Source organism: Sprattus sprattus (assembly GCF_963457725.1).
Source record: "Sprattus sprattus genome assembly, chromosome: 4".
NCBI classification, from domain to species: domain Eukaryota; kingdom Metazoa; phylum Chordata; class Actinopteri; order Clupeiformes; family Clupeidae; genus Sprattus; species Sprattus sprattus.
This window is the reverse complement of record NC_137923.1, coordinates 30,371,027-30,396,982: the sequence shown is the minus strand read 5'-3', so window position 1 is coordinate 30,396,982 and position 25,956 is coordinate 30,371,027. Positions and strand designations below refer to the sequence as shown.

The following is a 25,956-nucleotide window of genomic DNA, read 5'->3' as shown; positions in this document are numbered from 1 at the left end:
AACGAGGAGAATAACGTCACTTTCCACATCTTTTGTAATGTTGCGAACAACTCAAAACAAGGCCTTGAAATGTTTACCACAGTGATTAACACCCATACAATTCCACATGAGTTGCAGTCTCATAGATCCCTAACAAAAATAAATAAATACGATTTGAAAATGCATGTGGCTGTCCGTCCATCAACAGCAGTTTGAGACACACACACACACACACACATTACAAAAACTAAATCCTAGGTCAGGATTTCTTCTTTTCTCACACAAAAGTATACAATTACAGATTAAGTCTACAAAATGTTAAGGACTGATTTAAAAGAAACATTACTCTTTACAAAAAAAAAGGAAAAAAAGAGGTATGTGCAACACCTTGCCGTAAACATGATTAGGAACGGCTAAGAGTGTTCCAGAATAATCAGTGCACATCAAAGAAAAATTACATTTATGATACTTTTAAGGCCTAATTTAACACATGCATAAGTCAAAAAACTATTACTTTCCTTGGTCCTTGCATCACATTTGTACATCCAAGCCATCTGCATGTGCTAAAGTCCTTAGACCTCCTCTGCCATTCACGCATCATGAAAGTGCAGAGAGAGGGAACAGGTATGAAATGTGATGCCAGGGTTCTTCACTCTATATGAATGGCACAAAGTGGTCTATCTCTGGGTCATGACATCCATTTAGAAAATATGAAGCCCTACTGGCCTATGGCAGCCATTTTCAGAGACAGCAAAGTGGTCTGATGGTCATGTTCAACCCCACACTCACACACACACACACACACACACACACACACACACACACACACACACACGTCACTAGAATGAACACACATCAGTAGGAGCTGTCTGTGTACACTGCACCCAAAGAAAACACTACAAGTGAAGCTCACAGCCAAGATACAGTATCTGTATGTGGGCCCCCGATGTGTCTTGGGTTAGGGATAGGGTATCTGTATGCGGGGCCCGCAGTGTGTCTTGTGTTATCTGTATGTGGGCCCGCTGTGTGTCTTGGGTTAGGGTATCTGTATTAGGGGCCCACTGTGTGTCTTGGGTTAGGGTATCTGTATTAAGGGCTCACTGTGTGTCTTGGGATAGGATATCTGTATGAGGGGTCCGCGGTGTGTCTTGGGATAGGGTATCTGTATGAGGGGCCCGCGGTGTGTCTTGGGATAGGGTATCTGTATTAAGGGCTCACTGTGTGTCTTGGGATAGGATATCTGTATGAGGGGCCCGCGGTGTGTCTTGGGATAGAGTATCTGTATGAGGGGCCCGCGGTGTGTCTTGGGATAGAGTATCTGTATGAGGGGCCCGCGGTGTGTCTTGGGATAGGGTATCTGTATTAAGAGCTCACTGTGTGTCTTGGGATAGGATATCTGTATGAGGGGCCCGCGGTGTGTCTTGGGATAGGGTATCTGTATTAAGGGCTCACTGTGTGTCTTGGGATAGGATATCTGTATGAGGGGCCCGCGGTGTGTCTTGGGATAGAGTATCTGTATGAGGGGCCCGCGGTGTGTCTTGGGATAGAGTATCTGTATTAAGGGCTCACTGTGTGTCTTGGGATAGAGTATCTGTATGAGGGGCCCGCGGTGTGTCTTGGGATAGGGTATCTGTATGAGGGGCCCGCGGTGTGTCTTGGGATAGGGTATCTGTATGAGGGGCCCGCGGTGTGTCTTGGTCGGAACCAGGGACAAGATGGTCTCCAGAGGCCCCCTTTCCTTTACCCGGTCTGGACTAGGACACCTGCGGTACACTACTGTACTCACACACCTGTGGGAGGAAAAATACTCTATGGCATTGAAACCCATTTCAACAAAACAGAACAGGACAGGAGAAAATAGAAGAGGCTACAAATGAAAGTCAGTTTTTCTTCATTTTAGTTTTTTCATCATTTTGCAAGGCTCAGAAATATCAAGAAATGACATTCAAAAGACATTCTGGACAAATGTTAATGATAGGAAAATGTTTGTACAAAACCTGAATAAAAATAATAGTTTGCTTTAAAAACAGACTCAATAATATAATAATAATAATAATAATAATAATAAAAAATTAAAAAAGACATGTTACATAGACTGGTCAAGACATTGACATACACACACACACACACACACAAACACACTACTGACCACCTACAAGCTGCAGTTCACATTACTGTATATACAAAACATACAACAAAAAGACCTAACCGGAAATATTCTAATTATTATTCATATCTTTACATGTTTACCTTCGATAACAACTTAACAATACCCATTTTCAGTCATGGTTTGCATGTTTTCATTAGCATTACAGAAAAGGAAACAAACATTCTTTAATAGCCAAATGCACTTTGTAATGTTTGTTTGTGATTGGCAGGTGTCCCTCTGCATTAACACACACACACACACACACACACTCACACAAACACACACACACACACAACCTTCCCTCAGTCTGCGTAGTGCATGATGGACTCCACATAGTTGCCAGGGAACAGGCCAGTGACTCCGTTGATCACGCCCTCGAACCAGCCATCATCGTTCTTCTTGATGATGTAGATGATGGCGCCCTCCATGAAAGACAGCTCGTCGTCCTTATCCCTTGCGTAATCATAAATGGCCACCACTAAAGGCAAGCGGAAAGAGAAAAAAGGACTGCAGTGGCTGCATGCGGAGATTGGAAACTAAACGTTTGCCCATAACAGTGGCAATGTCCTGCATTGCTTAGCGAGTACTTTGCAATATTTTATGAACTTTTATACTTGTGCTGATGTAGCGGCTTGCTTTTGATTCCCAGTACAATTAATTGTCATTATATCCCCTGGCTTGACAGGCCTGAGGGTTCAAAGCCACTCACCCTTCTCCAGGTAAGTTTTGGGGGCCCATTGGGGGTCCCCGTCAGCGTAGGGGTCGCTGTAGTGGACCATCGCTGCATCTTCGTCTTCGTAGTCCACCGGCGGTGGGGGGGGAGGAGGATGGGCCTCCTCAAACATCATGGTGTCCTCAGGCAGGGGGGGTGGGGGTGGGGAGGGGCTGTCGGTTACTACAGAAACAACGAGATGGACAGAAGACTTGTCAGCTTTCACATTGTTGAGGCTGCCATGGAAAGAGAAGATGTTGAACAAAAGATGGCGCAAAGTAAATACTACAATAATCTAAACCAAAAGTCAAAGTCAATATTTAAACTGAATGTGACTATGAATATTCCATTCATTTCCATGAGTTCATATACATCACAACAGTATCCAGCAGCTGTAAGTGGTTTTCTTCATCAACTATGGGTCTTCAAGTCGTGCCCCTTTTCATCATATCACTTCAACTCAAACTCGTCTGCAGTGGTGATGCATTTGTGACCACAAGCAGGTGAAAGTGCAGGCACCTACGCAGGCCCAGCGCGCGTACTTACTGTTCTCCTGCACCCGGGCCACGAAGCCCGTTAGCGGGATCTGAGGGGTGAGCTGCACCATGGGAGGGGGCGGCGGTGGAGCTGCAGTCACTGGAGGCGGCAGCAGCGCCCCACAAACAGGCCGACAGGTGAGCAGACAAAGAGAGACAGGTAGGCAGACAGACAGACAGAGGGATAGACAGACAGACAGACAGAGAGAGAGAGAGACAGACACAGACAGGCAGAGAGCAGTAGGAGATTGAGCACACGTGAAAAAGGGATGGAAACATAAACAAAGCCATCAGTAGCAGTGGGCAAGACAAGAGAGTGACAGTGACGGGCAGAGTGTGAGGGAGGAAGCCTCATTCAACAACCGTGTAGCATCAGGGTGCCGTGAGGCGTAACTGGGCAGGACAGCAGAGAATTCTGAAAGAGGCATCAATCACAGACTGCAAATGGGCAAGCCGAGGGCTGTGTTAGAGTGTTTTTTCCACTTTGAACTCAAATGTGGACCAATTCACATGAATTCAAGAAATAGCCCAATAGCAGAATACTATTTACCCCCAACCCTTCTCTTAACATATTATTTACACATACAGATGGAAATGTGCGTCTGCTCCATGGGCCATCAACAGTTGATTATGAAATTGTGCACCATGAATAGTGAAAGAGTGAATTATTTGAATTAAGTGTATAGAAATATTTATCTTCTCTTTATATCGTCTGCAACGTTGCATTTACAGAGCCTTCACCAAGGGCCGTGGATACTAAACTGGCAGTGCAGGGGAACATGGTCAGCAGTAGCGGGGTCTGGGAACGCACCTGAGTTCTGGGTGTAGATGGGCCCCCCGTTGACGTGAGCCTGGGGGGCGGAGGTGAACTGGGAGGAGGAGACGGAGGGCGCGCGGCGGTACGTGCCCGTGGCCGATACCATGGAGGCGGAGGAGGCGGCGTGGCGTGAGACCTGCCGGGAGATGGTGCCAAACTGGGACATGGGCACCGGGCCGAGGCCTGGCCCCTGGGGAAGAGTCGACGCTGAGGGGAGAGGAACAAGGGATGGAATAGTTTGAGAAAGAAAGAAAGATAGATAGATAGAAAGAAAGATAGATATATAGATAGATAAATATGATAGATAGATAGATAGAGAGAGATAGATAATAGATAGACAGATAGATAGAGAAAGAGAGAGAGAGAGATGAGGCCAATCTGAAGGAGCAGTAATCAGTCAGACAGTCAGAGTGAGTGGTGAGTGTATAGAGTGGAGCCCTGTGGAGAGCACCAGCGGCGTACCTGCTGCCATGCCGGTGGGGGGCGAGGGTGTGGGCACAGCCAGAGGGACACCCATACCGCTGTTGCCACTGTTCTCCCGCCCACCGCTGCCTCCACTGCTGCCACTGCACACAGAGACACAAGACGTTTGAGACAGGGGACTGGACTGCAACGCTGCAACCTACTGCAGCACCAGATCCCAGCAGTGACACTGAAGGAGGGTTGGGGAGACAAACACTAACAATACCGAGCAGTCAGGGAACAGTGTAATTAGAAGTTTAAGTGTAATTAGGTGAGCTATGTGTCACACACATTTGTGTAGTATTTCTTTGGGAAAGGGCAGAAGAGACAACAGAGATAGAGGCAAAGACTGAAAGATGACAACAGTCAGAAATGGAAGAAGAGAAAGAGAAACACCACAACTGGCTGAACTGGCTGAACTCCTAACAGTGATCCTGCTGACTCTTTTTGATAAACAAGACTGTTTCCGAGTCAGGGGGAGATGAATTTTTAGGCATGCATTGTTGCAGCACACTATTGTTGTCGTGCTAATTGCTATGATAGGCTTTTTACAAATGCCATTGTGCACTCCGCAATCTATCTAAACTGTACAGTTGTATTCAAAGACCAACTAAAGCCTTGCATCTCTAGAGCTATTTGCAATGAGTGTTATTTGGTAGCTATTTGTTAGAGTGGCATTTCATTCCCATAAGTTAAATTCAACACGAAGCTTCATCAGAGGCATTCTACATCACCACAAGGGGAATTTGAGAGGAGACATTCTAGAATTATACTTGCTCTCTGCCCTCACCCCCCTACCCTGCCTCCCACTACTCCAATCCTGTCATTATGATGGAACACATCATCAAAGAGAAGATGCCGGTTTTTGGGAGGGTTACGCAACCTATAATCTCCCTCAAATTGACTTACTTAAGTTGGTTTGGCAGTGATTAACGCAGGATTAGACAGGCATGTTGCAGAGTGCTTTTGGGAAGCTTGTGTTACGACAGCTCATGTTTGTGCATGTGTTTGTGTTTGTGTTCGGATGTGTGTGTGTGTGTGTTGGGGAAGACTAAACATTGTATGCTGATGGGCATTAGTGTGTTTGTACAGAAACCTGCATATTCAGACAGTAAGCCTCTGGGTATACATGTCTGTTTGTGGGTCAGCCCTCTGGTGTGTGTGTGTGTGCGTGTGTGTGCGCGTATGTGTGAGTGCATGTGTAGGAGCATCACCTGTGTGTGTGTGTGTGTGTGTGTGTGTGTGTGTGTGTGTGTGTGTGTGTGTGTGTGTGTGTGTGTGTGTGTGTGTGTGTGTGTGTGTGTGTGTGTGTGTGTGTGTGTGTGTGTGTGTGTGTGTGTGTGTGTGTGTGTGTGTGTGTGGAGGAGCATCACCTGTGAGTCCTGGGCCTCTGGTTGACGGAGGCGGTACGGCTCGGGCTGTTCTGGTTGCCCAGCCTGGCGGGGCTGGTCATGTAGTCGTTAGGGACCGTAGGTGGCTTCACCGGCTCCAGGGTTTTATACGGGGTGTTCCTCCTGCCCAGCACAGGAGCACACGGTCATGTGAGCACAGGAGCACTGACTGCACTTACCTTCAGCACCAGATGACAGTAATCAGTACATGGGGAATGCTTGGAGGGCCAGATTCTGGCCAGAGAATATAATCCACCACCAGGAACATGTGTATATTCGTATGTCACAAAATACATCTCAATACTGTTTAAATGACTAAGCTTGTGTCCTCTAGCCATGCCAGTGCTTCGGTGTTCAGGGTAGACAGTGCCTGGAGACCAGGGCACTGGTACTTGGCGCAGTCATTTATGACTTGATCAGCTGTTTGCTCTGGGGCTCCACAGGGGCAGTCAGGGGCATCACAAAGGTTCATCCTGTGCATGTTGGCTCTGAAGCGTCCATGTCCTGTCCGGCATCTGTTAAGTCGTACCCAGGATTTTCGGTTGAGGTTATGTTCTGCAGGCCTTGTGGACGGTGTTTTGATGTAGCCATGTAGCTTGGTGTTGGCTGGGCCCCACTGTTTGGTCCATTGTGTGATGGTCCAGGACCCAGGTGGCTGGCCATTTGCCTCATGCAGCAGGCCCCGAAGTCTTGCAGAGATTGGTTCCCTCGACGGTAGGCGTGGTGATGGGTCGTTTGAGTTGATGTCGTGGTGGAGTAGGTGACTGGCTCTGCCTAGAGCTCTCTGTGCAAGGTTAAGGCAGGCTGCTTCACGATGGATTGCTGGTGGTGGGATTCCGCTGAGGATTGGTAAGTATGAGGTTGGTATAGATTTTATGCATCCTGAAACTATCCCCACGCTGTGGTTGAGTGCTGTGTCAAGCTTGGAGGTGTGAGTGGATTTGCACCAAATAGTTGCACAGTATTCTGCTGTTGAGTAGGCCAGTGCTAGGGTAGCAGTCCGGAGTACAGGGAAACTTGCATTACTTACTTGTGAATGAGGCAGTTTCTTGCTTCCACCTTGGCTCTGACTTGCTGGAGGTGTTGTTTATAGGTGAGGCTTCTATCCAGAGTAACACCCAAGTATTTTGGTGACTTTTCAAATGGGATGATGTTTCCTGCACATTTGACTTCTAGTTGGGTGTTGGCTAGTCGGTTGGCAAGATGGAAGGTGCTGCTGACAGTTTTGGTTTCATTCATTTTCAGTCGCCAGTTGATAAAGTATTTGTTCAGATTAGTAAGATCATCAGTTAAGGTGTCATTTAGTGAGCTAAAGGGGAACGATATGAGCTACCTCCACGTGGTGTTCCCTGGACGTCTCTGACGGCTAACTGCTCATAAACCAGTCCCGACATCTCTTACCTGCAATGACTAAGCAACCAGGAACATGTACGACAAAACAAAAACATCCTGTGAAAGTATTTCACACTTTTACGGTTTGCATTCACAGTGAACATGGCGCTCTGGCCATGGGGCCTGTTGATGACTAACAGCCTGTGTGGTGCCCAGTGCGGTGCCCTGTGTGGTGCCCAGTGCGGGTCATCGGTTGGCCGTCCTACAGCATGGCAGGCAGCATCTGCCTCGGTGTCCTCTCCAGGCCTGCCGTGTTGGTAGTGCAATCACGTCAAACAGACTGTAGAACGTGAAAAGGCCCTGTGCTTACCCAAGGGTTCCGCGTCCTGCCATTGGTGGGCTCGGAGGCTTCTGCGTGGGTGGATTCGTCCTTGATAAGGTTCCTCCTCCTCCTACTCCTCCTCCTCCTCCTCCTCCTCCCCTGGCTGGCTGGTTGTTACCATGTTGCTACAGTCACATTCACAAAGAGGCTAATTAGAAAGAATGCCATGTGCTATTCCTCTGCTATTTCTAATGCTGTATGGTCACAGAGAATATGAAGAGACATACACATCCATGGCAATTATGCCATAGACACAGAATGCAATTCATTATTTATTCAGAAGGCAAACAAACACAAGAGACCACAATTGACTCTGTTCAAGTGAATGTGATGGCAACATCTGAAATGTCAGGACTAATGGACAGAAACTGAATTCTATAAATTCACTAGACCCAAAGCAACAATGAATCAACAAAATGATATCATGCACTTACCTTGGCTTTAAGCCACTGAATGACAGCAGTAAAAGAGGAGAAATAAAGCAAGTTATAGCAAGTTACAGAACAGGTGATCAGAGGCAATAACAGAATAATGGAATAGTGCCTCACAATATTATTCAGAATAAAAATCATATTGAAGGCAGCAGTCTGCTATATTTTGACTTGTGTATGAACAACACTTACTAGCTGCTGAGCGAAATGTATGGGACTTAATCAAATATTTTGCTTATACTGGAGACCATAGTCCATTGATCCTATGACATGATAAGAGTTGGCGGTACATCAAGAGGAACTGGCATTGGACTTACTGAGTGCTTTGTCGAATTTGGTAGCTAGCTGTCATGCATTTATAAGAAAGCTGGCTGTTTGTCAAGCCCATTCAGTGACTGCAATAGGGACAGCCCAGTACTTAACACCTGCTGGGCATGACGTAGATTTAGGATGCACAAGGCTGTCCTGAAAGCCACACTTAGTGATAATGATATGTATTTCCTGATCCTTTGGGGTGATGAGTCATTCTGTACTGTATCTTTCTACAGGAAGAGACTTTAAGCCACTAACAGGGGTATAGTCATCCGCACCAATGGGAGCTCTTCTAAAGACATGATCTACAAACCAGAGGATCAGCCCAGTGAGGGGACTTGGCCTTTAGCGATCTGGAGCATTCCAGCCGCTGATTCCGGTCTACATGGGAATAGCAGGCTGCTCCGCCTGAGCTGAGCCTTAGACCCTAAGTGGGGAGAGGCCCCTGTGCAAAGGAGGTCAGGGGCTGCAGACTGGTGGAGCGAGATGACTCACTTGATGAACATCAAGTCAAGGACCCCAACAATGTATTCAGGGCCCCAGGGGAGCTTCACGCAGCCAGGGAGAAATGGGCCCCAGGCTTGGCCCCACTCTGGAGGCCAGCAGAGTTATTCACACAGCCAACAGTGGAGCACAGAGCTGAGCTTCCACATCATGCTCAGCCTTCATAGGCAGCAAGCAGAGAGAGAGAGAGAGAGAGAGAGAAATAAAGGGACGCGAGAGAGATAAAATAATAGAGCTGGATAGATAGAGTGAGAGAGAGAGAGAGAATACTTCTTGACTTGATGTTCATCTCCCAAAGGTCTCTATGAGACAGTCATATTCTATAACCTGTGCTTTGACACAGAAACTGTTGGAATTTCTTGAAAAATATGATCAGGTCGTAGACAAGCTCGTTGAGTGATGGACAGAAATCCTTGCAAGGAGCAAGAGGAAGGCGAAGGGAAATATAGTATCATGCAGTGAGCCAAAAAGAATGATGGTGTCTAGAAAGAAAGATAGGAGAGGGAGAGAGGGAGAGATGGAGAGTACATTTCCCACAGATTACATTGGGGAGGGGTTTCAGTTTGCGCTTTCTCTCTCTCTCTCGCTTACTCTCTCTCTCACTCTATCTGACATTAGACAGCCAAATAGCTCTCACGGTATTAGCCCCAAGTGAGTTCACCGATCGCTGCTTTTTCCCCTCAAAATACCTCGCTAAAATGGCACAAAATGGCAACATATGCCGTACATCTGACTGTGTGTGTCTGGTGAGACTGCGTGTACATGACAGCATGTCTTTGAATTTTGCATGCTGATGTTCCAACGACTTCCAGCCATTTTTCAAAACAATTATAGCAACCACATATCAGCAGAAACAGCATCCACTGCAGAGGAGGGAGGACACTTACTTTAACACCATGGCCGACGTCATCCAGCAGGGTGTAGTCTATGGGCTTCCTGATATACCTCACTGGCCGCTCCATGTTGCCGGGGGCGATGATCTTGTGTGTCCGTGACGTGTTCTTGTTGGTAGTCAGTATTCCGATCTCTCGCCGGGCCACTTTCTCCTTGTGGATGTCCACAGTCTGTTTACCGGAGCACAAAAGGAGGAGAACGGTCAGGGGTCAATTACAAGCACTTTGACCCAAGGTGGGCCGGAAAATCTGGATATTGTCAGTGAATGACTCATGCGTATCGGTACCTAAATAATGGTACCAGGTGTGCTGGACCTGCAGTATCCATGCACAATGGTAAATACTCAGTGAGAGTGAACAGTCCAGTCACTCAAAACAACATACAGTACATTCCTACACACATGGAGAAAAGCAAGATATCAGCTGATGTTGCTATAACCAAGATATCAGCTGGTGTTGCTATAACCAAAATATCAGCTGGTGATGCTATAACCCAAGATATCAGCTGGTGTTGCTATAACCAAAATATCAGCTGGTGTTGCTAAAGTCACAGATATCAGCTGCCGGTGCTATAACCCAGATATCAGCTGCTGTTGCTATAACCAAAATATCAGCTGCTGTTGCTATAACCAAGATATCAGCTGCTGTTGCTATAACCATATCAGCTGGTGTTGCTATAAGCTGCTGTTGCTATAACCCAAGATATCAGCTGCTGTTGCTATAACCCAAGATATCAGCTAATGCTATAACCCAAGATATCAGCTGGTGTTGCTAACCCAAGATATCAGATGCTGTTGCTATAACCCAGTTTTGGGACCCAGCTGGAACACTCTCATATCAGCTCAAGCCGATTAAACGAGACCAACCGATCAGGCCCGTAAGCTCGATCAGGCAATAGCCTTAATTACACCCTCAGAGTGACTGGGTTATTTTCTGACCGGCGATCCCACAGGCAGCTGATCCTCCGTTACCCCTGACGCAACCTTAAACCCACCTACCATGCAGCTAGCTGTACAGCTAACGCAAAGCTAACAGGGCCTTTTCACAACAGAAACAACAGAAAAGATTACACAAGACCCATGATATCTGTAATAGTGCTAACCTTCATCAGAAACCCATATCAGTGCTTAGAGTTGATCTAAGGTAGAGCAGGTGCAGCTGCGAGATTCAGGAAATTAAAGGCTGCTTGTTGAGGAGGCCTGGGTATTACGGTTCTTCTCTGAAGGTTTTTATTTTTACTCTGAGGCTTTGTTTCAGGTCACAAACCAGAGTCTGTTTTCAGGCTGCCACAAAACACTTTTAGCAGGTGGCTGACAGCTTACAGTACCCGAATGGAGCCAAACAATCTAAATGAATCACCCAGAAGGTGACAAGAACAAGACCAAGACAGAGACAGAGACAGAGGTCAATGATAAAGACAAGAGGACACTGGTAAAGGGACATCTACCTCTTGCCTGTTGCTAGCCAACGTCCTCTATCTACTCCAGCTTTAGTGTGTCAGCTTTGAGAAACTCATTAATAAAGTACCTACAGACCTGTCTCACTCCTGCAAACCCTCACAACCCCAACAGCTACAGACCTGTCTGTCTCACACCTGCAAACCATTTCAACCCCAACAGCTACAGACCTGTCTGTCTCACACCTGCAAACCATTTCAACCCCAACAGCTACAGACCTGTCTCACACATGCAAACCCTCACAACCCCAACAGCCCTTAAAAAACATCATCCTATCAGTTGTGCAGAAATCTCTTTATTAAACACGATTGTCATCATATCTTCAAGGACACATACTGTATGTACCTGCAAAGCAGGCCATAATGTTTGCAATTTTCAATTGTAAAAAAACTACTTGCTGCCAGTAAACAGAACAAAAAATGTAGTGACAGGTAAATAAGCTGTACTCAGCGTTCTGAGAGATCAAAATGGTGGCCCTCGGCCCTTTATTTATAGAGAGGAAACATGGTGGTCACACCCAAGTTCAGTATCTTAGTGTGACAAATCACAAACTATTTCCTGCATGCACAGAGAGATAGAGTTCAGGGACACTGGACTGAGTGCTGAAATAACACAGACACTGAATTCACAAGACAAGACACAGCCACTTCACATGGGTGGAACTGTAAACTTGTCCAAAATAGCCTCTCTGAGAAAACTTGACAAAGGGTGAATACTCGATATTAGCAATACTATGAGGGTGATACACCATCGCCAGATTTGAGAAGCAGTTTCATAAAAATGACAACGATACTGGCTGAGTTCCCCTATCCTAGAGCAAAGCCAGAAACAGAACACCTTCTGCATGGGTGTGAAATAACGTTTCTGTCTGTCGGTACCCTTTAGTGAGGTGACAAAAACTGCAAGCTATCAGCAGTCACAAGCACTATTAGCATGCAGCTATCAGCAGTCACAAGCACAAGCACTATTAGCATCAGCAGTCACAAGCACAAGCACTATTAGCATGCAGCTATCAGCAGTCACAAGCACAAGCACTATTAGCATGCAGCCGGCATTTCCATCATTCCCTCCGAGCTCCGACGATATGATGGAGCTGTGAGGAGAATGTTCAGAGGCAGAGCCGTTTCAACATCAATATGCCTCTGATCTCAGACTCCTCAGTGAGCTCAAGGATGAACCAGAGCAGGCTTCAAAACTGGGTTTATAAGCAAAAAAAACACCTTTCGTATTTTAAAATCACCCTTCCAACCCCTCAAATGTGAAGAATGCTCTCTCGAGTTTCAGCTAAGAATGCACATACAAGTAGGAAATCCAAAGCCCATAGAGTTAATGTCGTAATCCAAACGTATAAAAATAGCATTTCATTGACATAAAAGCCTATTTAAGTAATACAGAATAAAAGGTTCACATTTAGATTTACATCATTATAAAAGTAATAAGACCTTTGGGGTGTGGTTCCCAAGGGCAAATGGCATAGCCACACCAACACACCCTCAAATAGCCAAACCCAATCAGACAGCATGAGGCAAAGCACGTAGATAAGAGCAGCAGGGAGTCAGACTAGGATGAATGGACGTGACCCACCAGTGGGATGCTCTGACTCATATTATACATCAACCAATCAGCTCAGTGAGATTAAGCAATAACTTTGTGACACATAAAATAATTTAATTTATTTTTGAAAAAGGCAAGGCATCTATCTGAGGAGCCACAGTAACACAAGGCTCTCGGGGAGGACGCAAATCTAAAGATTTGGTTTTAATGCATTGAGACATTTTGTCAGCTTTGACCACTAGATTATCTTTTGACTGTGTGTTTGTGTGTGTGTGTGTGTGTGTGTGTATGTGTGTGTGTGTACCGGGGAGATGTGGTTGATTGGAGGACTCTCTCTCTCTCTCTCTCTCTCTCTCTCTCTCTCTCTCTCTCTCTCTCTCTCTCTCTCTCTCTCTCTCTCTCTCTCTCTCTCTCTCTCTCTCTCTCTCTCTCTCTCTCTCTCTCTCTCTCTCTCTCTCTCTCTCTCTCTCTCTCTCTCTCTCTGTGTGTGTGTGTGTGTGTGTGTGTGTGTGTGTGTGTGTGTGTGTGTGTGTGTGTGCCTGGGAGATGTGGTTGATGGAGGACTCTGTGTGTGTGTGTGTGTGTGTGTGTGTGTGCCTGGGAGATGTGGTTGATGGAGGACTCTGTGTGTGTGTGTGTGTGTGTGTGTGTGTGTGTGTGTGTGTGCGCATGTGTGAGAGTGAGTGAGTGAGTGAGTGAGTGAGTGAGTGAGTGAGTGAGTGAGTGTGTGTGTGTGTGTGTGCATGCGTGCTTCTTTGTGTGTTTGTGTGAGTGTGTGTGAGTGTGTGTGTGTACCTGGGAGATGTGGTTTATTGGAGGACTCTGTGTGTGTGTGTGTGTGTGTGTGTGTGTGTGTGTGTGTGTGTGTGTGTGTGTGTGTGTGTGTGTGTGTGTGTGTGTGTGTGTGTGTGTGTGTGTGTGTGCGTGTGTGCGTGTGTGCGTGTGTGAGTGAGTGTGTGTGTGTGCATACGTGCGTGTATGTGTGAGTGTGTGTGTGTTTGTGTGTGAGTGTGTGTGTGTACCTGGGAGATGTGGTTGATGGAGGACTCCATGCGGCGCAGCTGGGACGCCTGGATGTCCAGCAGCTGCAGCACGTTGTTGGCTAAGGCATTGATCTGGTAGGCTACACTGGCCAGGGACTGGGTGGTGTAGGCTTTGGTCTCCTCAAGGGCTTTCCTCTTGTCCTGTGCCTTGAAGGAGAGAGGAAGACATAAAAGAGGTCATTAGGGAAATAGAGAGGAAGATCACCAGATGCTTCTCAACAGAAGAGAAAAAGCAGACTTGTAGCTTTACAAAGATCTCATCTGGTCTATAGTTGGTTAGGAGGACACTAGGCAATGTCATCTCATCTTGCAATTGACAAGTAAAAACAATTAAAATATGAATTATTAAAAATTATTATTATAAATATTACAATCATACACACACCAGCAATATCAATGTAAAATGTAAAACAATGTCAAACTGTTTCAGGTCATCATGGCCTCCAAAATATGCGTGAGGTCTGTTGTGAGGGGACAGACACCATTCATCCGCGTTCTCTTGACCCCTTTGTATCTTTACAGGTCAGCTGTTTGGAGCCCCATTTTAATCAAGACAGGCCTTCTACAGCAAACTGTTTCCACCGGCATGTCCTATGGCCTAAGGCTAAAATACATGGTTGTGACCATGTAAACATAATTGGACAGGACACAAATGGACATACAGGGAAGTAGGTTACATGACCTACAGCACTTAGATGTAATCCTATCGTATTAAGACACTGTTTTACTCTTTTTACACACTACCTACAGTCATTTTAATTAAATCCTTTCACTAAGAACTAATGAGAGCTGAAGTAAAACATGGCCCCGAATAGCAGTGTAATTAGCTAACAGCTACACATCACACTACTCCAATAACCCTCTGAGCACGCTTAGCAGAGGAAACACTTTCACTGAATACATATGGGAGGATGCTGAAACTAGAGAAGTCATATTGCCAAGAGTAAGTGCACCCGAATCCGCTATAAGATCTGGGTTTTTTTCAACCTGAGTGCTAGTTGTAGTTCTTAAAGCTATGCTGCAGACAATATAACCATTTCTGTGGATTTGATAATAATGACATATGCAAAAGTCAGAGTTTCTGTGTCATACTGTATCCTGCCTCTGGTTTGCCAACAAATCTACAAATAACACATAGTGGCACATTAGAATCCAAGTCAGAACCAGAAATTGCTGACCGATCCAGTACAGGATCAGATGACGAGACTGAAGACAGCTTTGCATTCAATGTGAATATACCATTCCAAAAACACACACAACCTAGTGTGATGGAACTGGCCCACTGTTGGCATGGGGCACTGGATCTTGGACTGTGCCTCGACCCGCCTGTGACCTCATGTGTCCCTCCCTTCTTCCCAAATCATGTGTCTCTGAAGGCAAGGGCTGGCAAGACAGAGGCAAAACCCCCCGAAACTGCTTAGAGTGGAATGTCATAACACTCAATGCCATTAATCATTACATCACCGACACACTGTAAACAAAAGCAGAACACAAAGCTGTCTGCAGAAGTCCACTACACTAAAATAAATTATAGAGATTAACCTTTCTCCGATATATTTTTACCTTCAGGGACAAGTCATTTTAAAACATAATAGTCCAGATGGTTAGCAATTTCCATCCACTGGGGATGAAATCTATAAAAAGAACAGCATGTAGCCATCTGTAACTTTATACTGAGAAGGAGTAAATCAAAAATTAAGAAAACATAGCTTGAGAGTGGGGTGACCTAAATTCAGCTGAGAACTTGAGGAGAACACCCTCTTAAGTCATGATTGAAATATCTATGAGTCAATCTGAGAATGAGATCCAGTGAGTGTATGGGTGTGGGTGGGTGTGTGTGTGTGTGTGTGTGTGTGTGTGTGTGTGTGTGTGTGTGTGTGTGTGTGTGTGTGTGTGTGTGTGTGTGTGTGTGTGTGTGTGTGTGTGTGTGTGTATGGGTGTAGGTGTGTGTTGGTGCGTGTGTGTCAATGTACTTTACCATGTCATTTTTTGATGCATTTTCTCTCAATCAGAAGACAACACTTCTTATGGATTGCTGTAACCTCAGTGAACCTTGTGGTTCTAGATAACTAGAGCAGTGAGTAGCTAGAATGCTAAAAGCACCTCATTCTGTTCTGCAACATACTTACAATGCCAGAGCTTCAAAATCTCTTACATGGTTAAATTACGACTGTAAATGAAACTGCAACATTTTTGTTTTGATTTGAATACAGTCCTGGGTGAAAATATTCTAAAATAATAATAATATCTTGTGCTTTGTACTGGTAATATACTGGTAATAACTAGCATTTCTTTGCTAGTTTTGTAATATTTGGAACCTTCTTGTTCTTGTGCCTGAAACGGCTGATATGTCGTTGATGGTAGTCAATAGATGATTAGTTTGTAGATGATAGTAATACATGATCAGTGTTGACTGATCATGTATTACTATCATCTACAAACTGATCATCTATTGACTCAGCACCATCAAAAGAGGAGAATATTCTATATGAAATACTCTTTATGAAATACTCTTGCTATTAAAACCCAATGGAAAACATTCAGCACCACATTTAATACACTTTTTTATAGGAAATTTAACACACTGATTATTAATGATCATCTGTTGTATCAAATGTGGTGCTGAATGTTTTCCATTGGGTTTTAATAGCAAGAGTATTTCATAAAGAATCTGCACTATATAGAAAACCAGAATGACAAGTTTCACAAAAATCTTTTGAATATTCCTTCACGATCCAAAGCTGTGTTTTGAAGCATGTTTATTTGTGGCAGTTCTGAACTTTTGTAAGCATTTCTAAATGTATTCTCCTCTTTTGATGGACTGAACTTGAACCCTCTGGCCCTTTCACTCTGAGTGACTCTGCCAGATCATGTCTCCCCTCACACTAGGACCAGTCTTCCAGGCCAGTTTCTTTTCTTTAGTGATACTGAGATTTCCTCCTTCCAATCCGATCCTAGATTCATGCATGCCCTTCTACATGTGAGCTTACTCTGTGATTTCTGACATCACAGTACTGTCTTTCTTAAGATCTGTCAACTTCCTTTCATACATCTCCTACTTTTCAGGATTATAGGAATCATAACTAGAAAACTAGAAAAAAATAAAAAATACACACACAGCCATGTTTTACACTGAACATGTCTTACACCACACAATGCAATATACCATCAAGCCTGTCATATACTAGTCAAATGTGGGCCTGTTCGCCTTACACTTAAAAGCATTTCCATGTAATCTTTTTGAAATTCACAGATGTTACATACCGGTATGACTTCAATCATAAAATCTTCTGAAGCGAGCAGTTGATGTGGGACTATAACATCAAATACATTAAGGTCAGTAGGCCTTCATATGTGGGTCCTATATTCTTCTGAAAACCTATTCCCACTCACGGAGAACACCTGAATATGGACTGTGGGAAAGCGTTTGAAAGGGTTCCTAACACTCTAGCGTACATCTACAGAGCAATAAATCACGGCACGAATCACAGAAGAATAACGTTTAGGTCAATAGAAAATCACGTAGTCTACGAAACTGGCTGTCGCATCGCACAAGCTGTGGCAGCAAGCTCATAACGTGTATTAGAAACCGGTTTGATGTTGAGACGGAATCAGACTGCTTTGTAATTTTCCTTCAACGTTATTCAATCGACACAACTGACAGGCGCGTTGTTAAATGCCTTTGTGTGCGTGCGATAGAACATCACCAGCACATTCTGCAATGTGTGAAGAACAATATAGCATGTGCTGCTGCGTTCGTTCAGCCAGGCTGTGAAGCAGATTATTTTGGAAAGCACGCCTACACCGACAGACATTGATAATGTTAATGTAGCCTAGATTTTTTCCCGAAGCAGGCCTAACCACTATCAGTTCTGACTGCCAAATTGATGGGGTAAATCCGCTACATTGTAACACACTAGGAAGATAATGCATTTGATCCCAGCATAGACTGATAATAGACACACCCTCCGCGCAGCTTTGTGACTGAATGTGAGGGCTCACACCCGTGTGCATCAGTGATATGGCTCGGCAAGAATAAGCAAGAATAAAGAGAACATAAATATTCAAACAAATCTCCGTCATAACAAGAGAAATACGCCATTAGAGACGATTAGCCGCCGTAAAATAAATGTATACGCCTCTATATATTTCACCTTAGCGGTGGAATAGCCTACATTTCCTGTCTCCGGCTTTCCCACAATTCAGTAATTTCCACAATCTCGACACGGCATCCAACGCCAGACATATTTCCAAAGTGTTCCCGTACCTACCTGTACATAGTTGTTCTCACAATATTCTGCAACCCTGGAAAGGTTCTGGTAGCTCTCAACAAGAGCACTTTTACCAGCCGGAATTTCTTCCTCTAGCAGCATTTGTAGCTCTGCCATCTTACATCCCTCCGCATTACTATTCTACTAGCTCCCTTTGCTTTCATTGAACCCCGTTCAGTCGAAGAGGGAGCTCCCCCGCCTGGTATTGTGGGATTCCTAGCCTCGCTCTGACAGTCATTACATTTTCAACAATTGCATCAGCGCGGTGTGTTGTAATTCGTTAGTTTGGGTTAGTGATTCTTCTGTAGCCAATTGAAGAAGAGAGCGGGTTTAAAGCGTGGTAAAAAAAAACAACATCGCCACCAACCTACTATAATGAATCTATTCATAAGTGGTCAAACGTGTAAAGATTTATGTGTTATTATATAGGCCCAAAAATGTGTAGGACACTGTAATCTGGCCCGGTTTACACCAAAGAATGTTATGATGAACAAAAACGCTAAACATAATAATGGCGTAGCCTATAAACAGGGGCAGGCTGTTTTACCGAGCTATGCTCTATCTATATAAGATTCGTACTGCGTGAGTTAGGTGACTACATGAGATGTTTTTTGGCTACCCCACCTTGTTGCTATAGTGCTATGAATCCATTTTAAATACCCCTCTGCAAAGCATTCTGGGTGTGGTAGGAAGAGTCTAGGACAGAGAGATTACTTTGGTGCGATTTTAACTACATTTCCCAGTGTTCTTTGACACATATGTTCTTGACAGAAGTAGCGGCAGCTTATCCACCTAATAGGCTATGCCTTAGTTGATTGTAGGTAACCTTGTATAGGCTATTTCTGAGTAACATTAAATTGTAGTTATAGCAGTTTCGTGTTAAACGGAAATAACAAACATAAATCGTATATTGCATCCGTTAAATCCGATACATTGAATTGCATGACAGTTGTCATCAACAGGTAAAATAAGTTAGTGTCAACAACCGTAAATTCTTACCAATAATGCTATTTATTCTTGGCTCTTTTGCATTTTTGTGCAAGCCACAATCTGTTTCAACTAGTCTATAAGGAAGCACTCTCTGTTAACTTTAAACTTATAAACTTTCCTCTTTGTAGTGTTGTCTATAAACTGTCCAAGGTTCTGTTATGGCGAGCGACAAATCAATCCACCAACTCCGGTTTGATGCAGCTGTGAAAGTGATAGAAAATGTACCTTGTGACGGTAAGTGTGTGCACCATGCTTCACATATCCTTGCGAGTCGTAATTTAAGTGTCAATTCAGTCTATCTGTCACCTGAAACACACTTATTTTAATGACTTTGTTCAGGATAGAATAAACCCTCGTATTACCCGTACGCACATAAGCTACTTGGAAATATGACAACCAACCTCATTACACACACATAAATCCACACCATATTCTCTTTTCCCCCCATCTCCTCTCCAACTCTGCTCCTCTCTACAGGTTCATATCAACACTCAGATGATATGATGCGAGTGGTTTATGGTTATTATAAACAGGCTACAGTTGGTCCCTGTGATATCCCCAAACCAAGCTACTGGGATAGGGAGGGGAACGCCAAATGGTGGGTTATAGCCTGTTCATTGATATTTATATCTTCATATAGGCCTACTGTATAACATTTTGGCCAGCTGAGCCTAAGACTAGAATTACAATGTTAGTCAACTGCAGTTCAAGAATGAATTAAGCTTTCTCCTTATATTCTTCTCTGTCAACATATGGCTTGACAAAATAAACTGAAAGGCATATTATACTACTTTACCTGTAATTCCATTGTAGATGGAGAAATATAATGGTCTGGTAAACTAAGATGACCTGTATAAGCATGTAAATGCTGTGCAATCATATGTCATGTCTTCAGAGCAATACGCCTGCACTCTGACTGAAATACCCTTTATTTAGGACATATTTTATTTGGTTAATAATATATAGTGAGATACAGTAAATATAGATGAGGATAAAAATCCTCAATGCCTATTTCACAAGGTCATTAAACCATCTAACATAATCATCTATCAACAGGGAAGCATGGAAAGCGTTAGGGAGCATGGCAAAAGAGACTGCCATGGTGGAGTATGTTCAAGAAATTAAAAAGGTAAGCCTCTCCTTAGTTTTAACATAGCATGTTCAGTTTTCTATTCTTAATACAATATATAATATCTGACAGATTCTGAATACAATATGTAATACATGACAGATTCTGAATTCAATATGTAATATATGACAGATTCTGAATTCAATATGTTATACATGACAGATTCTGAACTCAAAATGTAATATATGACAGATTCTGGAGATACTTCCCGTCACTGAGGAGGTGTCGGAGCTGCTTGATGTTCTTGACAACTTCTATGAGTTTGTTGACAACGATGGTGAGCTATCTGCATCAGTAGAGTTCATCACAGGTATGTCAATAAAGTATAACACAAAAGTAGTATTGCAATAGTAATTTAAAGGTGTGTTTCAGTGTTTCCATACCAAGCCAATTATACATGTATTTAGTTATTTTGCATACAAACACAATGTGTCTTATTATTGGCTTGTATGACACTGAAGTCAGGGTTTTGATGTGGAGTTGATTCAGCATTACAAATAAGAATACATATGCACAAGTATTGAGGCCCAGAAGAAATGCCAAAAGGCAGAATTATCTGTAACAATATCACCATGTGCCAACATTGCCAGTGGCATTAGTGGAGTTTGGAGTTTGATTAAATGGTGGGCTCATTTTGATGAGCTAATCCTGTCTCGTTTGGAGTAAAAGGCATGTCCTGCTGTGCAGAGTGGACATTCTTTTCATGACAACTGTGAATCAAATCTGTCTAGTGCAGTTCAATAGGCACTGATTTATCTTGCAAACAAGTATTTATGACAAAAAAGTATAAAATGCTTGAAAACAAATAGATATTGGTTTTAGGAGTGTTATATTGATAATGCAAAAGAATACTTTGTATATGTGTTTCTGCAGTTTAGAACAGCATAATTTGACGTATTCCATTCCATTACTTCATTACTTTGTCACTGTGTTACCGGCAAAAACAAGATGTTACACTAATGTTAGATTTTTGTTTGTTTAAGGATTCTTGCACCTCTTGTCTGAATTGCACTAGTCTTTGACAGAACAGATGGCAAAAGACACATTCTGTCTTATAATGATAATGATAATAAAATGATAATAATAATGATAATTCAAAAAATGATAATGATAATAAAATGATAGTGTATGGCATGGTATTGTTGTGGTCATCATACGCTCTCTTCATCGCTCTCCCAATATGTCTAAACCATCACCAGCCCATTTTGGATTTGAAGCAGGTGATGATGGTGATGACGAGGAAGAGGAAGAGGAGGAGGAGGAGAGTAAAGGTGGAAACTACTCTGAGGAAGAGATGAAAGTGCGGATGGAGGAAGAAGGTATCCAATAATTGTAACTGGCACCTCTTTGAAACAGTTACTTAGTTCTAGCCCTGCTTTCAGAGTGAGATTGGCTGTGTGTGGTATCACATAAGTTCTTGCCTTGATTGACTGATCTGTGTTCACAGTAAGGAACTAGCTCCGTTCCCTGCTGATGTTACTGTTACTGTTCTTCACCCTCACTTTCAGAGGACCAGTGTGTGGACCTTACAAGGCCGATTGTGGATGTAACTGAGTGGAGAGGTGGGTCCCCCGTCTCCACCGTCTCTGATGGCAGTGGGGAGAACAGAAGCCCCTACCTGACTAACAACACCCACAGCTCCCTCAACACCCAGGAGCAGGAGCTGTCCTGCTTCCAAGAGCCCCCACAGGAGAAACTCCTCTCCTGCCTCAATGGACACTTAGCTAGTAAGGAAAACTACCATGTCTGGGTTGTAGGAGAAATTAAGTGAAAGACAGCCTTTTTTATAATTATGTGTGTGTGTTTGTTTCTCTGTCCCTACCTCCCTCTCTCTCCCTCTCTCTCCCACTCTCTCACTCTCTCTCTATCTCTTTCTCTCGCTCTCTCTTTCTCTCTCTCTCTCTGTTTGCACTGTTCTTTGGCATGCTGTTTTTGCTAGTGGCTAATGGTGGTTGTAGAAGTGGCAGTTAACTTCAAATGAGGGGTGCTAGCTTCCTTGCTGATGGCTAAACTCCAGTAATGTACCACGCCGAGGATTTAATGGTAGTTCAGGAAATGATTTGACACGGCTGATGTTAGTCACTAGTGTTGTGCTTGTAGTGCCCATAGTAATGTGTCAGTTGTTGATGTGATATTCCTTCTCAGATGACAATGGAGTGGCCTCTGGACAAAGTTGCCAGACTCAGGCCTCAGATTATGAGGTGTGCTGTGGCTCCTCAGAACATCCCGCTCCAGAGGAAGTAAGCATTTCCTGTACTTTGCGCTGAATTGATTACAGGATGGACTGCACATGAATTACATAATTATATGTCCGGCTTTCTCTTGTTCAACCAGATCATCTACTTTACAAACAGACGCTATATTTGCGCTTCTGTTTTTATTTATAATGTGATATTGTAGTGTGTACACTCTACACACTACAATGTAGACAGTAATGCTCCATTTGTTCAAAAAAATTTTTCACTGGGAAGTTTTCAAACATTACACATTGGGAATGCATTTATTGGAATAGCAATATTCTCTGTTGAGACTGAGAAATAAATTCAGAACTAGTTTACAGGGATATTGACAAACACAAAAACCTACAGAATGAAATATTTTTGATGCCGTTATAAATCAAACTTCTGGCCCTTTCTTTGTTGTTCATTAAATGGCTCTTGGCTTCACCATCCTCTCAACTGTGTTTCAGTGACTGTGTAATCGAACTGCATTTATCATGGTTGTCATACTCTGGCAAACGCTCCTTTCCTGCCCAAGGGTGCTGCAGTTCCCAGGATCCCGCTGGCAAAGCCTGAAGGAGGCCGAGCCAGAATGCAGAATCCACAGGGAGGGAACAAGGCCGTTCTGTGTGGGAATCGCAGTCCCCCCTGCACTAAGGCACATGGTACAGTCCAGCCAGACCAGAGCTCAGACCAGATGGAAGGTGGGGCCTCAGTTACTCTCCTAATTATTACTGATAGTTGGGTGAAACTGTTAAGCTGTGTATGTGTAATCACTAATGTAATGACAGGCATCATTACTTTATATCAGAACTGAATGTCCCTATATGAACATGTCATGTTATGGAGTAATCCTTGATAGTTAATATTATAATTTTGTCAATTTTAAAACCTTTTCCTGTAGGTAGTAGCTCACTTGGAACAGAACTGTGTTGCCATGGAGAAGGAAACTACACAGACACTCAGAGGAGCAAGGCTGTTGCCATGGGAAATATAAACAAGGATATCACCATGGTGCTCACGTGTCTACAGGCAGACATGCATGATGTGCTGCAGAGATTGAACACTCTTGAGGCCCTAAGTGCATCACAGGTAAGACAGTTTGTAAAAAATCACTTAAGCAGTGAAAGTATACTACAAAACAATGACCACCTCATGAGTGACATCATTGTTTAATTAAAATAGCTATGTTTGAGAGTATGAAGCCATTCTATACCCTGGTTTTCATCACTGGGGAATGGTCTATACTTTTAACCACATCACTGCAGACATTTTTAAAGATATATCATGGTCTAAAAGACCGGCCACAGGTGGAAGCCAATAAATGTATCTTGAACAAAGCCAAAATACTAAAAACCTTACAGGAGAAAGGTGGCACGATGACTTAAAGCAATCATTAAAAACGCATTTGAAAAGACATCCTTGCCCCATGTTTTTTGTATTCTCTGGTTCTGTTAATATCCTCATCCCTCTATATGTTACTCCTACCCTAACTAACATCAGATGCAGATTATACATAATAATTGTTTGCTTATTTTTTCAGATGAAGTCCTTAGTGCTCAGAAAGGAACAACTTATAAATGAAACCAAAAAGGTAACATTGTATAAAAGAGCAGTACTACAGTATGTCTTCTCTTGTGTTTGATGAACTGATGAGGGGAGAACTAACATTGTTTAACCATTGCATACATCTACTATAGGATGGCAGTAATAACTCCTGAGGAAGTTATTATTGTCCTGGCAATTATGTTGTAATTTTACAGCGCTCTCTTACTGTTAAAGATCATTTTAGAGATGCATGTAGTATCTGCTCTGTCAGACAGAAGTAAATTAGGTGTTTTTACGTTTGTTTAGATGGCATCATGGTGGCCCTTCAGCCTGTCTCCAGTCACTGTGTCTCTTGCTGTGGCATGGCCTGTCTTGGTACATTGGATTGTGGACTTCTACCTACAGCGGAGGAGAAAGTAAGTGTTCCTCTCTTTCTTTGTGCATCAGTATCAAGTGTGTGGTGTGTGTGTGTGTGTGTGTGTGTGTGTGTGTGTGTGTGTGTGTGTGTGTGTGTGTGTGTGTGTGTGTGTGTGTGTGTGTGTGTGTGTGTGTGTGTGTGTGTGTGTGTGTGTGTGTGTGTGTGTGTGTGTGTGTGTGTGTGTGTGTGTGTGTGTGCGTGTGTGTGTGTGTGCAGCCCTGCAGGTGTTCAGGTGTGTATGTTTCTGAGACCTGACTTAATTCACATTATTTTTACACTTTCTTTATTAGGCAGCTGAGGAGTTCTTGAGTCCACTGTGTCAGTATCAGATAAAGGTCATGACCTCTACAACAAGTAGTCTTTTGTTATTGCAAGTCAGAAGCTGATGCCTGTCATCTGCACTGTCTGTGAGAAAAAATAGGTTATCCAAGTGACATAGTACTCTATACCAGAATGCTATACAATCCCAGTTCACTTGTGATGACTGTATCCTTCTTAACTCACATGGTGGAGACAGGCTATTCTTTTGGTTGTTTTCTGTTCTGTTATCTGTTTTAATATAAGCTGCTGCAAGAGCCAAGCACTTTAACTGATAAACTCTCTATCACTTTCATTATGCTCTTAAAATGATGTCTAGATACACCGTATTGGTATTGTAAGGCTGAAAGACCTCAGGTTATGGGCATAACACGTTTCACATACACTGATGGCTGCACTATGGCCCCAACTCAGTTACAAGATGGTCAGGTTCTGTACAGACAATATTCATAAATCAACATGGGAAAACTTACTGATATGATACTGGATGTATTAATTGTGTATTTAGGGCCAGTGCTTGTACATATTGCTAGTTAAAGTAGTAAGTAAAATCATACACTGTTTAAAATGTATTTCAAATATGTTTGTCTCTTTGTTTACTAATACATTTATTTAGTTTTTCAATCTGAAATGTGGGGCAGATTAAAAGGATGTAGATAACTTACATCCTTTGCCGGTCTGTATAGTTGCACAACAATGCCAAAAAGAGTTTAAGTTGTATGTTTCATTCAAATATATTTATACTAGCTATTTTGTATGTTAAATGTTGGACGCTTATAGTGGAAAGAAGTCTAAAGAAGCATTGGTGTTGAGATTTAAATTTTCATGTCATTTTTGGTTTAGTTTGACTCAAATGTTATTTAACTGTCAGAATAAACTGTGCTTCGTTGCAGACTTACACCTGGGTTTTAGAGAAAATGTGATCCAGTGTTTCATTTGTAATCATGAATAAAGTGAATTTTGGATATGCAGTTGTTTTGTTTATCATATTTTGAGAGTATTTTTTTGTGTCTGCGTGAGTTATCCATATTCATTTTGTAGGGCAATGCATAGATGTTACATACAAGTTGTATGACCCAGGTCATGGTGTGAAAACTTAAGTCAGGACA

At 43.3% G+C, this 25,956-nt stretch overlaps 2 protein-coding genes across 2 annotated transcripts; one reads left to right on the top strand and one right to left on the bottom strand.

Annotated features, from left to right (window-relative positions):
• Positions 1-836: 836 nt before the first annotated feature.
• On the bottom strand, positions 837-18,356 carry abi1b (abl-interactor 1b). Its single transcript, XM_080837367.1, has 11 exons — positions 18,226-18,356; positions 13,934-14,101; positions 9,895-10,071; positions 8,195-8,209; positions 7,749-7,885; positions 6,029-6,169; positions 4,656-4,759; positions 4,188-4,400; positions 3,387-3,476; positions 2,838-3,023; positions 837-2,606 (listed from the first exon to the last, which is right to left on the bottom strand). The coding sequence occupies exons 1-11, from the start codon at positions 18,340-18,342 to the stop codon at positions 2,431-2,433; spliced, it is 1,524 nt and encodes a 507-aa protein (XP_080693493.1). The 5' UTR covers positions 18,343-18,356; the 3' UTR covers positions 837-2,430.
• A 1,017-nt stretch (positions 18,357-19,373) lies between these two features.
• Positions 19,374-24,531, top strand: acbd5b (acyl-CoA binding domain containing 5b; the record flags this gene model as incomplete). Its single annotated transcript, XM_080838008.1, has 11 exons — positions 19,374-19,449; positions 19,693-19,813; positions 20,272-20,344; positions 20,537-20,654; positions 21,502-21,663; positions 21,853-22,071; positions 22,490-22,584; positions 23,102-23,267; positions 23,468-23,655; positions 24,107-24,157; positions 24,418-24,531. 11 exons carry the CDS (start codon positions 19,374-19,376, stop codon positions 24,529-24,531), a joined length of 1,383 nt encoding a protein of 460 aa, XP_080694134.1.
• Between the last annotated feature and the right edge of the window lie 1,425 nt (positions 24,532-25,956).

What these genes read in the sequence shown, in the direction of transcription:
- abi1b (XM_080837367.1), bottom strand. Translation starts at nt 18,342, where the DNA reads ATGGCAGAGCTACAAATGCTGCTAGAGGAAGAAATTCCGGCTGGTAAA. An exon ending in GCAGGACGCGGAACCCTTGG is followed by an intron (nt 6,170 to 7,748) that starts GTAAGCACAGGG and finishes TGTGCTGGGCAG; the next exon opens with GAGGAACACCCCGTATAAAA. An exon ending in GGCCCGGGTGCAGGAGAACA is followed by an intron (nt 3,024 to 3,386) that starts GTAAGTACGCGC and finishes TTGTTTCTGTAG; the next exon opens with TAACCGACAGCCCCTCCCCA.